At 43.9% G+C, this 14,800-nt stretch overlaps 1 protein-coding gene and 1 long non-coding RNA gene across 7 annotated transcripts in view; one reads left to right on the plus strand and one right to left on the minus strand.

The window, feature by feature from the left end:
* The window catches only part of TBC1D4 (TBC1 domain family member 4), a 244,429-nt gene that overhangs the window by 24,734 nt on the left and 204,895 nt on the right, over positions 1–14,800 (plus strand). Inside the window, exon 1 of one of the 6 annotated variants that reach the window (XM_070471564.1) lies at positions 9,426–10,730. The exons of 1 other annotated variant lie outside the window; for it this stretch is intronic. In XM_070471564.1, coding sequence (XP_070327665.1) covers positions 10,233–10,730 — 498 coding nt within the window. In that variant the 5' untranslated portion in view covers positions 9,426–10,232. Of the gene's footprint in view, positions 1–9,425; positions 10,731–10,908; positions 11,113–14,800 lie in introns of those variants that run through there. 4 more of the 6 variants (XM_070471569.1, XM_070471561.1, XM_070471562.1 and 1 more) reach the window with 4 other exon arrangements.
* LOC139036339 (uncharacterized) lies at positions 5,012–10,742 on the minus strand. The gene is made up of 2 exons (XR_011489074.1): positions 10,656–10,742; positions 5,012–5,327 (listed from the first exon to the last, which is right to left on the minus strand). It is a non-coding gene; the product is annotated as an uncharacterized lncRNA (long non-coding RNA).

Below are 14,800 nucleotides of genomic sequence, written 5' to 3' on the forward strand. Positions count from 1 at the left end.
ATATTATTAAAATTTATAAATTTGTTTCTATTTAGTTTATTTAACCTTATAGTATCTGAGAATGATTTGTTAAAATCACTATTTTTTTTCCTATCATTATTTTTGTTGCTGTTTTTTTGTATCTAACAGCAATTTAGGGTGTAAATGCTTAAGTATAATATCATCTTCTTAATACTTATACTGGCAAATATTTCTTCCTGACCCCCTTCAGTACATTAAATTCTATTTAATCTGACACTGAAACCACAACCCTGATTTTCTTTTCATTCATGTATGCCTAGTATATTTTCTTCTATTTATTTTCAATTGTTTGTATATCCTTTTGTTTTAAAGGTGATTCTGTAGACAACATATTTCTGGATCTTTAAGTGTTTATCTTTTGATCTATTAGAGTAACTAACTTACATTTACTGTAATTACTGTATGGAGATACTGTAGCCATACTATTTTAAGTTTCCTAATTACCACACTTTTATTTTGTTTCCTTTCTCATCTTTTTCTCTTTTTATTCCCTTTCCTTTCCTACTAGATAGATCAATATTCTACTGACTTGAAAACCATACTTTTTATATCTCATTTTCTAGTAACTGTCTTTTATTTATTTCTTCTCCTCCATCTCCGTCTCCCAAATTTGGGAAAACTTTTGTTTTTTTTTTCAATATGAAGAGCAACAGAAACTGACTCTGGGAGCACATAGTATTCAAAACCTTTGGCCTTTGCCAGGTTCTTAGCTTTCTAAACCTGAAAACTAAGAAGGGACTCTTTTCTTATCTGTATTCTGCTGTGTCATCGTTTTCCTGAATAAGCAATACTTAGGTTGCCTGGTTTGGAAAAGGTCACAGGGAACAATAAGGGGAAGGTCCTGATAGTATCTGAAATTGTTATTTAGTCATAAACATTGGTGCTCTGCTTACTATCTCCAGTCAAAATCTACCACAATTTTGGAAAAGAATTATGTTATTTTCTAGTATTTTTAATTATCTGATGGATATAATTAGTACATATAGCTGAAAGTAGCTAATTAGATCATTTTGGCATATCGCCTCTGTGATATTAAAAATCCCCTCTTCAACTTTACATTCTTAAATTCTCATTTGCCATTTATTCAATTCATATATTCACTCAATATTTCAGTTCAGTTCAGTTCAGTTGCTAAGTTGTGTCCAGCTCTTTGCGACCCCGTGAACCGCAGCACTCCAGGCCTCCCTGTCCATCACCAACTCCCAGAGTTTACTCAAACTGATGTCCACTGAGTCAGTGATGTCATCCAATCTCATCCTGTGTTGTCCCCTTCTCCTCCTGCCCTCAATCTTTCCCATCATCAGGGTCTTTTCAAATGAGTCAACTCTTCACATGAGGTGGCCAAAGTATTGGAGTTTCAGCTTCAACCTCAATCCCTCCAATGAACACTCAGGACTGATCTCCTTTAGGATGGACTGGTTGGATCTCCTTGCAGTCCAAGGGACTCTCAAGTGTCTTCTCCAACACCACAGTTCAAATGCATCAGTTCTTTGGTGCTCAGCTTTCTTTATAGTCCAACTCTCACATCCATACACAACCATTGGAAAAGCCATAGCCTTGACTAGATGGACCTTTGTTGACAAAGTAATGCCTCTGCTTTTTAATATATTGTCTAGGTTGCTCATAACTTTCCTTCCAAGGAGTAAGCGTCTTTTAATTTCATGGCTGCAATCACCATCTGCAGTGATTTTGGAGCTCAGAAAAATAAAGTCAGCCACTGTTTCCACTGTCTCCCCATCTATTTCCCATGAAGTGATGGGACTGGATGCCATGATCTTAGTTTTCTGAATGTCGAGTTTTAAGCCAACTTTTTCACTCTCCTCTTTCACTTTCATCAAGAGGCTCTTTAGTTCTTCTTCACTATCTGCCATAAGGGTGGTGTCATCTGCATATCTGAGGTTATTGATATTTCTCCTGGCAATCTTGATTCCAGCTTGTGCTTCATCCAGCCCAGCATTTCTCATGATGTACTCTGCATATAAGTTAAAAAAGCAGGGTGACAATATACAGCCTTGATGTACTCCTTTTCCTATTTGGAACCAGTCTGTTGTTCCATAGTTCATCAGGCACTCTGTCTATCAGATCTATTCCCTTAAATCTATTTCTCACTTCCACTGTATAGTCATAAGGGATTTGATTTAGGTCATAGATGAATGGTCTAGTGGTTTTCCCTACTTTCTTCAATTTGATTCTCAATTTGGCAAAAAGAAGTTCATGATCTGAGCCACAGTCAGCTCCCGGTCTTGTTTTTGCTGACTGTATAGAGCTTCTCCATCTTTGGCTGCAAAGAATATAATCAGTCGGATTTCGGTGTTGACCATCTAGTGATGTCCATGTGTAGAGTCTTCTCCTGTGTTGTTGGAAGAGGGTGTTTGCTATGACTAGTGCGTTCTCTTGGCAAAACTCTATTAGCCTTTGCCCTGCTTCATTCTGTACTCCAAAGCCAAATTTGCCTGTTACTCCAGGTGTTTCTTGACTTCCTGCTTTTGCATTCCAGTCCCCTATAATGCAGGTCAGGAAGCAACAGTTAGAACTGGACATGGAACAACAGACTGGTTCCAAATAGGAAAAGGAGTACATCAAGGCTGTATATTGTCACCCTGCTTTTTTAACTTATATGCAGAGTACATCATGAGAAACACTGGGCTGGAGGAAGCACAGTGGAACCAAGATTGCTGGGAGAAATATCAATAACCTCAGATGTGTAGATGACACCACCCTTATGGCAGAAAGTGAAGAAGAACTAAAGAGCCTCTTGATGAAAGTGAAAGAGGAGAGTGAAAAAGTTGACTTAAAGCTTGACATTCAGAAAATTAAGATCATGGCATCCAGTCCCATCACTTCATGGCAAATAAATGGGGAAAGAGTGGAAACAGGGGCTGACTTTATTTTTCTGAGCTCTAAAATCACTGCAGATGGTGATTGCAGCAATTAAATTAAAAGACGCTTACTCCTTGGAAGGAAAGTTATAACCAACATAGACAGCATATTAAAAAGCAGAGACATTACTCTGTCAACAAAGGTCCGTCTAGTCAAGGCTATGGCTTTTCCAGTGGTCATGTATGGGTGTAAGAGTTGGACTATAAAGAAAGCTGAGCACCGAAGAATTGATGCTTTTGAACTGTGGTGTTGGAGAAGACACTTGAGAGTCCCTTGGACTGCAAGGAGATCCAACCAGTCCATCCTAAAGGAGATCAGTCCTGGGTGTTCATTGGAGGGACTGTGGTTGAAGCTGAAACTCCAGTGCTTGGGCCACCTGATGCGAAGAGCTAACTCATTTGATAAGACCCTAATGCTGGGAAAGATTGAAGGCAGGAGGAGAAGGGGACAAAAGAGGACAAGATGTGTGGATGGCATCACTGACTCAATGGGCATGGGTTTGGGTGGACTCCAGGAGTTGGTGACGGACAGGGAGCCCTGGCATGCTGTGATTCATGGGGTCTCAAAGAGTCAGACATGCCTGAGAGACTGAACTGAACTGTTGTTCCATGTCCAGTTCTAGCTGTTGCTTCCTGACCTGCACACAGGTTTCTCAAAATGCAGGTCAGGTGGTCTGGTATCCCCATCTCTTGAAGAATTTTCCACAGTTTATTGTGATCCAGACAAAGGCTCTGCCATAGTTAATAAGCAGAAATAGATGTTTTTCTGGAACTCTTTTGCTTTTTCAATGATCCAGCGGATGTTGGCAATTTGATCTCTGGTTCCTCTGCCTTTTCTAAAACCAGCTTGAAAATCTGGAAGTTCATGGTTCACGTATTGCTGAAGCCTGGCTTGGAGAATTTTGAGCATTACTTTACTAGCGTGTGAGATGAGTGCAGTTGTGCGGTAGTTTGAGCATTCTTTGGCATTGTCTTTCTTTGGGATTGGAATGAATTTATTAAGACCCTAATAAGTGTCAGCTACTGTAGTTTCGGCTGGAATAAAATACAGCACAAAACCAATAATCCTTTCTCTCAAGATGCTCTCCTCAAGGGGGGCGGGGGGCGGCAGGACACAGACAAATCACCCAGTAATTATAAATGTAATAAGAGCTACAGTAGTAAATGTAGTTAAAAAAAAAAAAAAGAGGGCTAGTAACTCTGTCTGGGGAAGTAAGAAATAACTTCACAGAAGACATGACTCTTGACTTGGGTCATGAACAATAGATGAGTATTTCCTTTGTGAAAGATGACGGAAATTCAAGTTGTGGGCTGCAGAAAGCAAGGGCAATCAGGGAGAAAAAGAAACTTATGAAGCCCCATGAAGAACTGAGCATATAATACATCTGGGAATCGAAGGATTATTTGGCTGAGGGAATGGGGGGACCATGGTCAGCAAATATAAGACTAGAAAGATTTGTGCTTTGAGCTTTAGGAAATATGTATCTTCAGTTAGAGAATTTTAAGCAGGGAAGAAAAAGTAGATGTCTGGGGAGGGCACAGAATGCAAGAGAGAGAAAAGAGAGAGAGAAACAAAGAGAGCACACTAGTGCTTGGAAGAAGGGAAACAAGCTAAGAGATTGCAATGAATCTTTCCAATCTTATATGCTAGCTTGGGCTCTTATAATTCTCATGTAGTATAATTTTTAAACTAGGATTTGACTGAATGTTACAACTTCTAATCAATGCTGAAAGCATTATAATATTGGGGTATTAAAGGAGTACTGTAAAAAAATATATAAGGTACACTTTCAGATACATTGGTAACGGTGCCTACAGAGCTATTTAGTAGGTGCTTCTTCAGATTGTCAGAGTTGCTTCTCATGAACATATGCTTTGGCCTTTTTGAGGGGCAGCAGTGGAAGTGGGAGGGTTGGGGGTGTCAGAGGATGATTTATTACCCCACCATTTAGTAAACATCATATACGTGCAGATTTTTGGTATAATAGCATCAAACATTTTAAATTGTATCTTCATCCTCTTGTCCTTTTCTAAATTCAAACGGTCAAACTGTAACTGAACACCTTTTAATGTGCATACAGTTCTCTAAGTTTCTGTAGGTGATACAATGATAGTAAGAAAGTAATAGTTTACTATGTAGTTCATTCATGCAATAAACCAAATGTATAAATGATAATGTGTGTGTGTCTTACATCGCTTCACTTGTGCCCGACTCTGTGTGACCCCATGGACTGTAGCCTGCCAGGCTCCTCTGTCCATGGGGATTCTCCAGGCAAAAACACTGGAGTGGGAAGCCATGCCCTCCTCCAGGGGGTCTTCCTGACCCAGGGATGGAACTGGAATCTCTTATGGCAGATGGGTTGTTTACCACTAGCACCGTCTGCTGCTGCTGCTAAGTCGCTTCAGTTGTGTCCGACTCTGTTCGACCTGGGAGACCATAAATGACAATAAAGCAAGTTATGCAAGATAAGATATCTTATATACCATAGTATAATAACCTTACTGAACAGGGTAGAATAGATTTACAACAAGGTAGCAAACAATTCCACAATCCCAGTGGCTTAACAAAGTGAGAAAAGTTTATTTCCCACTCATAGGAAGTGTGCTGTGTGCCCGGGAGGTTCTCCAGGACAGCTGTCCTCCGTGTGCTGATGCTATGGTCACAAGGAACCTCCACGGTGGACGTTTCCACCATGATCACTGAAGGGGAAGAGTCGTGCTGGACAGCAAGAGTGAGCTGGGGCCTGGACTACTGGCCATATATGCTTCTACTCAAGATGTGACCCAAGCCACTTCTGATCACATTTTCCTGCCAAAACAAATCTTACGATTTTGCCTGTCTTCCCATGTGTCAGGATACAGAGAGGAAGAAGATCAGATATTGGTAAACAGTAATAATGCTCATTAATGCATGATAAACATCACAGAAAAAAGTCACAAAGAAACAGCCGAGGGCATGCCAGAGTAGGAAGCAATCACACTTAGGATGTTATATAATAAAAGACAGTTCTTCTATGTTTCTGTCAATAAGTAGATGTTGTTTATTGTATTGTGTTCTTTCACCAGTCGGAAATGGCCTGCCGGGACTCCAAATTCAATCCTAGCTCCCAAGCTTGTTGATTTGATAGAACCCATAAGACTTCTGTGCTTTCCCCAGACCTCTGTTCTTTTCTTTCTCTTTTATAGATCTCAAAGATGTGGCCTAGGGAAATGGGATCTGTATAAGAGTTTCTGATAAGGTTCTAGAATGTTTTAATCACATTCCAAGAACTTTTCTCTGCTTCTTAGACATGGTTCTACTTTGCACGAAGGCGTGGTGGTTTGAGTAAACCAGATGAGCAAATCTAACCAATTAATAATGTCTTTATCTTGGAGCTTAAATTCTATTTATGAGAGCTATCGGGGTGCACCCAGAAATTCAGCATAGGAATAATAATTGATCATTGTGATCCTACATAAAGGATAAAAATAGTCCCAGAACTTTATAGAAAGTGAGAATACCATTAAACTGAAAAAAAAATGAGAGAGTGAGAGAGAAACCTAGATTTTCATTTTTCCTGTAAGTTCTTTGGAGAAAATTGAGAACTTTCAGTGTTTTCCCTACTTCTTTTGTTTACTTTTTACCTCTTAATTATAATTCAATGAGTGAAAAGAACAAAAATCCAATTTCCTTTTAAAAAAAGAACCTTCTTTCTTTTAAAAAATTAGAATGGTCAGATTATCCCTACAAGGTTTTTTGTGTTCCTTGGAAATATATTGACATATTACTGCACATAAAAGGGCGAGAAGTCTCTGTACTAGCTCTGAACTGGGGAGATACAATGAATAAAATGGAACTTTTCCATATTTTAAGAAATTGGCTGCACTAAAAGCTACGAAGATGCACGTTTGTCATACCATGTTATATCTTAAAATGAAATTGGGGTTAAAAATACTTTATCGTGATTGTGTTTGCACGCAGTTTGCATGCAACTCTGTTTTCTTTCAGAGAAGTGGTAAAGCAAAATAAGTACAGGGAGATTTTTAAAAAGATAATTCTGAAATACTATTGACAAGCAGTGCAGGTCGCTTTGACTTGAGCAATAACTGTTGATCAGCCATCCCAGGGCTGCTGGTGGGGGTGTAGTTCTGAAGAGGAGTCAGGAAATATGTTCACCTTGGACATGGGCTAGGTAGAAGCACGGGTGGAAGTGGTAGTGCTGGCTCTGTAGGAAGATTTGGAGCATTTTCTGCTTTGTCATCTACAGGCTGCTGGAGGATGTCATGGCTCTCACCTGAGAGCACGCAAGAGCCTATCTGAAGACCAACCAAGTTGTGGATCAAACCTGGGTCTCCTGCATTGCAGGCAGATTCTTTACTGTCTGAGCCTCCTGGGAAGCTGCAAGACAAAGTGTGCCTGTTAGTTGCTCAGTCACGTCCAACTCTGCAATCCCATGGACTGTAGCCCGCCAGGCTCCTCTGTCCATAGGATTCTCAAGAATACTGGAGTGGGTTGCCATTTACTTCTCCAGGGGATCTTCCTGACCCAGGGATTGAACCCGGGTATCCTGCATATTCTTCACCATCTGAGCCGCTGGATGGACAATACTCTCATTCAAACAAAAACGTTGGGGGGGTAGACCTCGGAGGAGAAAGTCTTGAATCACCTTTAGCATCCTAGTGAGGAAGCTGATGAGAGTGTGGGTTGTGCCAGAAGTCAGAGGAGAAGGCCAAGGGAATGTTGGTGGAGCTAGTCTGGCAGGTAGAGAAAAGCAAATTGTCCTGAAGGAGGGTTGACATTCACAGCTGTTGGACTGCACTCAGTTAGTAAGAATGGGTTGACACAAGGAGGAAACTGAAACAGCTCTTCATTTTCTCTATTCTGTTTTTATATGTATTTTTCTTTCACTCATGCAACAGTCTCCCCTCGGCTTCCCTGGTGGCTGAGACGGTAAAGAATTCACCCACAATGCGGGAGACCTGGGTTCCCTCCTTGGGTTGGAAAGATCCCCTGGAGTAACCCACTCCAGGAAAATCCCATGGACAGAGGAGCCTGGCAGGCTCTAGTCCATGGGGTCCCAAAGAGTTGGTCAGGACCGAGCGACTAGGCACAAGCACAATCTCCCCTAGGGTCAGTGATTGGTGACCTTGATATGGGTGTAGATTGTCAAATGTAGTTGGTTCATAAAAAATAACTTTTGTTTTGGAACTGCTCTCACAAGGGAAACAGGACTTAAAACTTTTTTTCAGTTTATTTTTGTTAGTTTGCGGTGTTTTTGAAATGTTGGGCAAGGCCTGTATTTTGCTGTTACCATGTGACCGGACTGTTTTCTGGAATTTTGAAAACTTGGGATCACAATCTTCCAACTTTAGACATGCAGTGGAAGGCACTACTTGGATGTAGTGGGTGAAGAATGTAGGAATGAGACTGCTTTGGATAAGACTGGGAAAAATCAAAAGACAGATGGACGTGGAACATGGTGGGAATATATTTTGGAACTTGAATACCTCTGTGAGAGAAAGGGAGAGATATGTTTTGTGGCAGATTGTCTTGTCCACGCTGTGTAACCTGTCAGGTGTGTTTATTTAGACAACCCATTCCAAACAGATACGGGGTAATAATATTTAAGCATTTTGAATGAGGGGAAGTGGGTTGAGGAGGCAGCAAAGATGTAATCTCACAATAACCCTCTCTTAGTTTCTTCCCTGGTAGCTCAGACAGTAAAGAATCTGCCTGCAATGCAGGAGACCTAGGTTCGATCCCTGGGTTGGGAAGATTCCCTTGAGGAGGACATAGCAACCCATTTCACTATTCTTGCCTGGAGAATCCCCACGGACAGAGGAGCCAGGCGGGCTACTGTCCGGTTTGTGAAAAGTCAGACGCGACTGAGCGACTAAGCGCAACCCTGACCCTAAAGGACAAAGAATGATGGAGTAAACTTTACTCTTGTAATATTCTCACACAATAGAGAGGTTTAAGAGAATAGCATCAAAGAGACAATCTACTAAGAGCCTTGAGAGCCTTGAGAAAGGGAAAAGCGTATCAGAGCCAACAAAGTTCCTTCTAGGTCACCAGGGTAGTAGATCTGATTAGGGCTTGAGGTCAAAATCAAACGTGTAACAAGTGTTCATTTCCCTTGAAAAACAAAGACCTAAAAAACCTTCCTTTAAAAAAAATATTCTTTGTTCAGATGACCAAAGCCCCTGTGTGTGTTAATAAAAGAATCATAAATAAATTTCTTTTGAAACGGAAAAAAATTAATCATAATTTCGTGAGTTAAAACATGAGTGTTTTTTGAGATTATTAGGAAATAAGATTCAGAAATCATGTAGACTTTAGAAAGAATTGAAACCAAGCAAATATGATTACTTAAAAAAAAAAAAAGAAAGTCTTAGGGTCCCATTGAGAGTGGTCCCCTCTCCAGGGGGCAGCAGAGACGCCCAAAAGAAGACGGAGATCTCGGCGACCCGAGAGAGGACGAGTTGGTCCGGCCGGCTCTGGGCGCAGGAGTGCTGCCCGAGGGGCGGGTTGGAGGAGCAGTCGGGACCGTGGCCGGAAAAAGAGGCAAAGAGGTGACTTCTCAGATAAGCTTTCAGAGACGACGCTCTCCGCCCGCCCGCCCGCCCGTCCGGAGGCGGGGTGGCAGCCCGATTAAAGAAGCAGCCAGCCTGGAAGGAAGGAAGAAGCGAGGGAGGGACGGGAACAGTAGGAGGAGTTGCAGCGAGCTGGGCTGCAGCGACCGGAGGAGGAGCGGCCCCGGCGAGGCCACGTTTCGTTTTTGTTATTTTCCACCGAAATAGTTCTCGCAGGCCCTCCGGGAGCACCGATCGCGCCGAAGCCCGGGGCCCCCGACCTTCCAGGTGACAGCCGGTCACCCTGGTAGGAATCAGCTCCGCCCCAAGTCACCCCCTCCCGCCCGCCCACAGCCGGTTCCCCGCCCAGCCTCCCCGTGCCCGCCCGCGGCAAGAGGCGGCCGCAGCGGCTCTGCAGCGCCGGAGAGGGCGGCGAGGGCCCTCGGACCCCGCGGAGTCGCGGACGAGGAACGGGGAGGTCCGACCCCCTGCGCGAGCCCGAGAAAGGCGGATGGCGATTTAACTCGCCCTCTTCAGCCAGTCCTGCTGCCCGGCGCTGCCCGGGTGCCCGCCGCCAAAGCCCGGGAGCCGCGCCCGGAGAAGTGCCGCATGGGGCAGGGCCGCTAGGGCGCGGAGTTCGGGGTCGCGCCGAGGCGGGCGCACGGCTCGGCGCCGCAGTTGGCACAGTTTCCGCGGCGCCTTCAACGCGAGAACTGGGGGGTTGGGGGGCGCGGCGGGCCTCTCCCCCCGCCTCCGTGCCCTCCTCGGGAGGAGTGAGTTATGGAGCCCCCCAGCTGCATTCAGGATGAGCCGTTCCCGCACCCCCTGGAGCCCGAGCCCGGCGCCCCGGCGCAGCCCGGCCCGGGGAAGCCGAGCGACAAAAGGTTCCGGCTGTGGTACGTGGGGGGGTCGTGCCTGGACCGCAGGACCACGCTCCCCATGCTGCCCTGGCTCATGGCCGAGATCCGCCGGCGCAGCCAGAAGCCCGAGGCGGGCGGCTGCGGGGCGCCGGCGGCCCGCGAGGTGCTTCTGGTGCTCAGCGCGCCCTTCCTGCGCTGCGTCCCCGCGCCGGGCCCCGGGGCCACCGGGGGCTCCGGCCCGACGGCCGCGCAGCCCAACCCGGCCGTGTTCATCTTCGAGCACAAGGCGCAACACATCTCGCGCTTCATCCACAACAGCCAGGACCTCACCTACTTTGCTTACCTGATCAAGGCGCAGCCCGACGACCCGGAGTCGCAGATGGCCTGCCACGTTTTCCGTGCAGCAGACCCCAATCAGGCAAGACCGCGCGGCCCCGAGGCCCCGGGGAGGGTCCGGCACACCCGGGAGGAGTGGCGGGGCTGCGGGCGCCGGCGCCCCGCTTTAAGGACCGGCTCTGGTCCGGCTGCTGGCGCGCGCCCTCCACGTGGCGCAGTTGAGCGCTGCTGGTCCCGCTGCTCCGACCCCGAGTCCGGGAGCTGGCTTTTGGGGGCGGATGGGGCGGCGGGAGCAGATGACCTGCAGGAACGAGGAAGAGAGAGGGAGGCCGAGTGGCTTCGAGACGGCGGAGGAGCTAGGACGATGCGGGGAGCAGCGCACACCCTGGCAGGATCCCGACGTCGTGGGGTGTGACTGGAGAGATGGCATGCCCGGCCTTGGGCGAGTGTGTGAGTGCGTGCAGGTGTGTGTTTGAATGAACGCGGGAGACGGTTGGGCTCCTAAAGGCCCCCGCACTCACCCTGAGTCTTGGGCGAGTCCTGTACCTTGGCCTGTTGGATGGTCGCATCTTCGTCCTGATAACACTTGCAGGTCTCCGATGTGGGAAGATGTTTCAGAGCCGGGCTTAGGGAGAAGTTACTAGACATTGTCTGAGTGTCAGCAAAATACGAGCCCGCGATGTTGAGCGGAAAGACTTGTGTGTTTTTTTTTTTGTTTGTTTGTTTTTTGCAGTTTTTTACACACGAAATGGAGACAGAACCAATACCCACTTGGGTGATTTAAAAATCAGTGTCTTAGAAGAGGCGAAAAATCTCTTTTCTAATATCATTTCTCTAGAGTTTACGAAATTGAGGTGCCTGCTACCAAGCAGTACATTTTTACTTCCTTAAGAAAAGGACGCAGCCCTTTTTTCTTCTGGAGAGAGATATTTAAACAATCTTTACCACATTTTGGTTGTGTCTTGAAAAACAGTACCCCCTCCCCTCCTTTAAAAAAATGTGTAAGGAGGTTTTTTTTTTTACCGTGTCAAAAGTTGCTGAGATGCTGTTATTTTTGAGTTATTTATTTGTTTGGGTAAAGTACTTTAGATTCTTTGGGAAAATAGTGATGTCTAAATATAAATCAATAAAGTCTCAGTTGTACTGTGGCCGGTTTCTTTAGCAGCTGGCCAATTAATAGATGAGAAAAACATTCTATAAGTAAGGACTTTAATTTTTGAAAATTCATATATTCTAGTATCATGTTACGTAGTATCTGTAACGGAGAAGGAAATGGCAACCCACTCCAGTGTTCTTGCTTGGAGAATCCCAGGGACACAGGAGCCTGGTGGGCTGCCGTCTATGGGGTCGCACAGAGTCCATCAGGACTCAGTCAACTTAGCAGCAACAGCAGCAGTATCTGTAACAGAAAGACTGTTTAATAGCTTTCCACAAAGGCCTATAGTTCAGCTGAAGAAAATAAAAGTTCAATATCTTCTGATTCCATCAGTTACTTTGTAAGCTATTTAATATGCTCAGAACTCCCAGTGTGAAGAGAGCAATTTTGATTTATGGAACCTCTGTTACATTTTGGTAAAATACCTTGTTACAGATGATCTCAGAATCCTAACCATGGTTAAAATGAATTTCATTTCATACTTATCTGTTCAAAATTTATTTTTAGCTGTCAGCTATGTTGAAGTTGGAGGGCAGCATGCTCTTTATTTCCACTGTTTATCACTATCTTTATTGTTTTAAGATTTGTGGGTTCTTTGAGTAAGATGGAAGTAGTGGCATTTTTCTAGGACTTTAAAGAATGTTTCAAGATTTTTGATGGTTCTTTTCTTCAGGTCTGAAGCATGACGCATCATTGCTAATGTCACTGATGGTCAAAGTTTGTCTCTGGGTTACAGCACCTTAAATTCTCAACAGCAGCTGTTTAGTTTTCCCTGGACTCATTGAAGTTCAATTAAAATATCCCATTTTATTTACCTTCCTTTTTGTATTTAGATTTGAGAGGCTGAATGTGCTGTCACTTTACAAATAATAGCATGTGTAAGCTTATGTACCTGCTCTGTAGGAGCGATGGAAGCCAAATGGCTTTTTGATAAAAGAAGAAACAAATTTTTCCTGTTTATTGTCATTTCCTAGATGAGTCTTTGATCTAAAGATGTAGATTCCTATTTGCCCCAAACCTAGAGAGCCCCTAGCAGAGGATCATTAATTTGAAAGGCCAGATGTTGTCTACTTAAGAATTATCTCCAGCCATAAATCAAGGGTTACAAACCTCAACGGCTGGGCGGATGGTTGAGTGAGGTCCATGGAGGACTAAATAGGGAAGTTCTTTCTTAAGGTGCTGCTCAGTTCCAGATGGAAATTCCATTAACAGAATATAAGCCCAGTGTTAACCAAACTTCTGATTTCTCAAGGGAAAATGGAAATTTGGATTTTTACTTTGAGTCCACATTTTAAAGTATTAGCAAGTATTTTAAACGTTTAAGAATCCTATCTGGGATAAACAAAACACATCTGAAGTTTGGCTTCAGAGATCTAAGGACGGCCACTTTTGATCTTGGGCATAAATATTTGTTGAGTGGCCAAGTGCAGTCATTAGATACTGTGCGCTCTTTGTCACATTTCCTTTTGAAATAGTGAGGAGAGTTAGAATGATTTGGAAGGCAGAACTTATAAGTCAGATTCCCAGTAGTGATGATTCCACAGTTGAACTTGTTTGGATGAATTCATCACATTATTTCCATCTGGCAGTATATCTCATATAGCGTAGAATCTCTGGGTTTTTCTGAGCACCTATGAAATGAGAAGGAAGAAAAGTTGCTGTTTGCTTTGCCACTGAATTATACATTTGAAGTAGAGACTTATTTGTTCTTGTTTAGTCGCTAAATCGTATCTGACTCTTTTGTGACCCCATGAAGTGTAGCCCGCCAGGCTCCTCTGTCCATGGGATGACCAGGCAAGACTACTGGAGTGGGTTGCCATTTCTTTCTCCAGAGGAGCTTCCCAACCCAGGGATTGGACCTGCAACTCCTGCATTGGCAGGCGGGTTCTTTACCACTAAGCCATCCGGAAACCCCAGAGAATTATTTAGTTGGACTTTATGATTATGGCTAAATCTCCTAAGTATTTTCTACAGTCCCTGAACAACATATTGAAGGTAGCCTGGAGCAGAAGTCCTGCAAACATCTCCAAGTAAACTAGCCTCTGCTTTGTCTCTCTTGCCTGTCCCTTTTCTGAAATAGACTTGTCTGTTGGATGACCATATAACTTACTGTTTAATGCAGGACAATTTTTATGGGAAAGGAGGCATCGTTAAACTTACACCAGCATAACAACTATAAAACTGTACCGTTTAGGGCAAACAGGAACATAGATGACCATAGGTAAATGGAAAAGTTTGTGTTTCTGCCAAGTCATTGAAATGGAGGATAGTGGTTTCTGTATATAAAATGATGATGTTTTGCAGCATATCTACTCACACATCTTTTGGGGGATGGATCTCTATGTGTCCTCAAAGATGGGAGTGCTATGTGTATGCAAGTAGCTTGGGTCTGTTGTGGGGAGTTGCCGTAGTGATATGCCCTCTGGCTCCACACCTTCCTGGTGGGTAAGAGTCAGCCTAAGGATGCTAAACCTTAGTCAGCCTGGAGGAGTGTTCTGCCATAATGTTCTGATGCAGAGCTATTTCTCCCAGGTGCAAAGAGAGGTGTGGGCTGGGAGCAAGTGAACTAGTTCCAGTTTAAATATATGCCAATACAGATTGCTTTCCATTTATTCAAGCCTGTGTAGTCTTGCATGGTAGGAATGTCAGTCAGCACGCATCAGCCAAGGTTGAATATTTGAAAAGTGCTTAACTCTGCACAACTTAAAAAAACAATTGCACTGGCATAAATTGAGTCGTAGACTTAAAACTGGTTGGAGAAACCAAGAATCTCTGATTCTATACCTAAAATCTTGGGAAGGTCACTAATACTCTTCAAAGTACTTTATTTACTTTCAGAAAGAGCCTGAAAATACTAGCATTCAGAAAATAGCATTCAGAAAATACTACATATTTAGCATTATCTCCATTTCCCCATTAAAAAGCAGAACTTGTTTTATGTTATATATATATTTTTATGACATTAAAAATAAGAATTGTTAGTGTTTATAATGCTT

The sequence above is a fragment of the Odocoileus virginianus genome, chromosome 8, assembly GCF_023699985.2.
Source record: "Odocoileus virginianus isolate 20LAN1187 ecotype Illinois chromosome 8, Ovbor_1.2, whole genome shotgun sequence".
Lineage (NCBI taxonomy): Eukaryota > Metazoa > Chordata > Mammalia > Artiodactyla > Cervidae > Odocoileus > Odocoileus virginianus.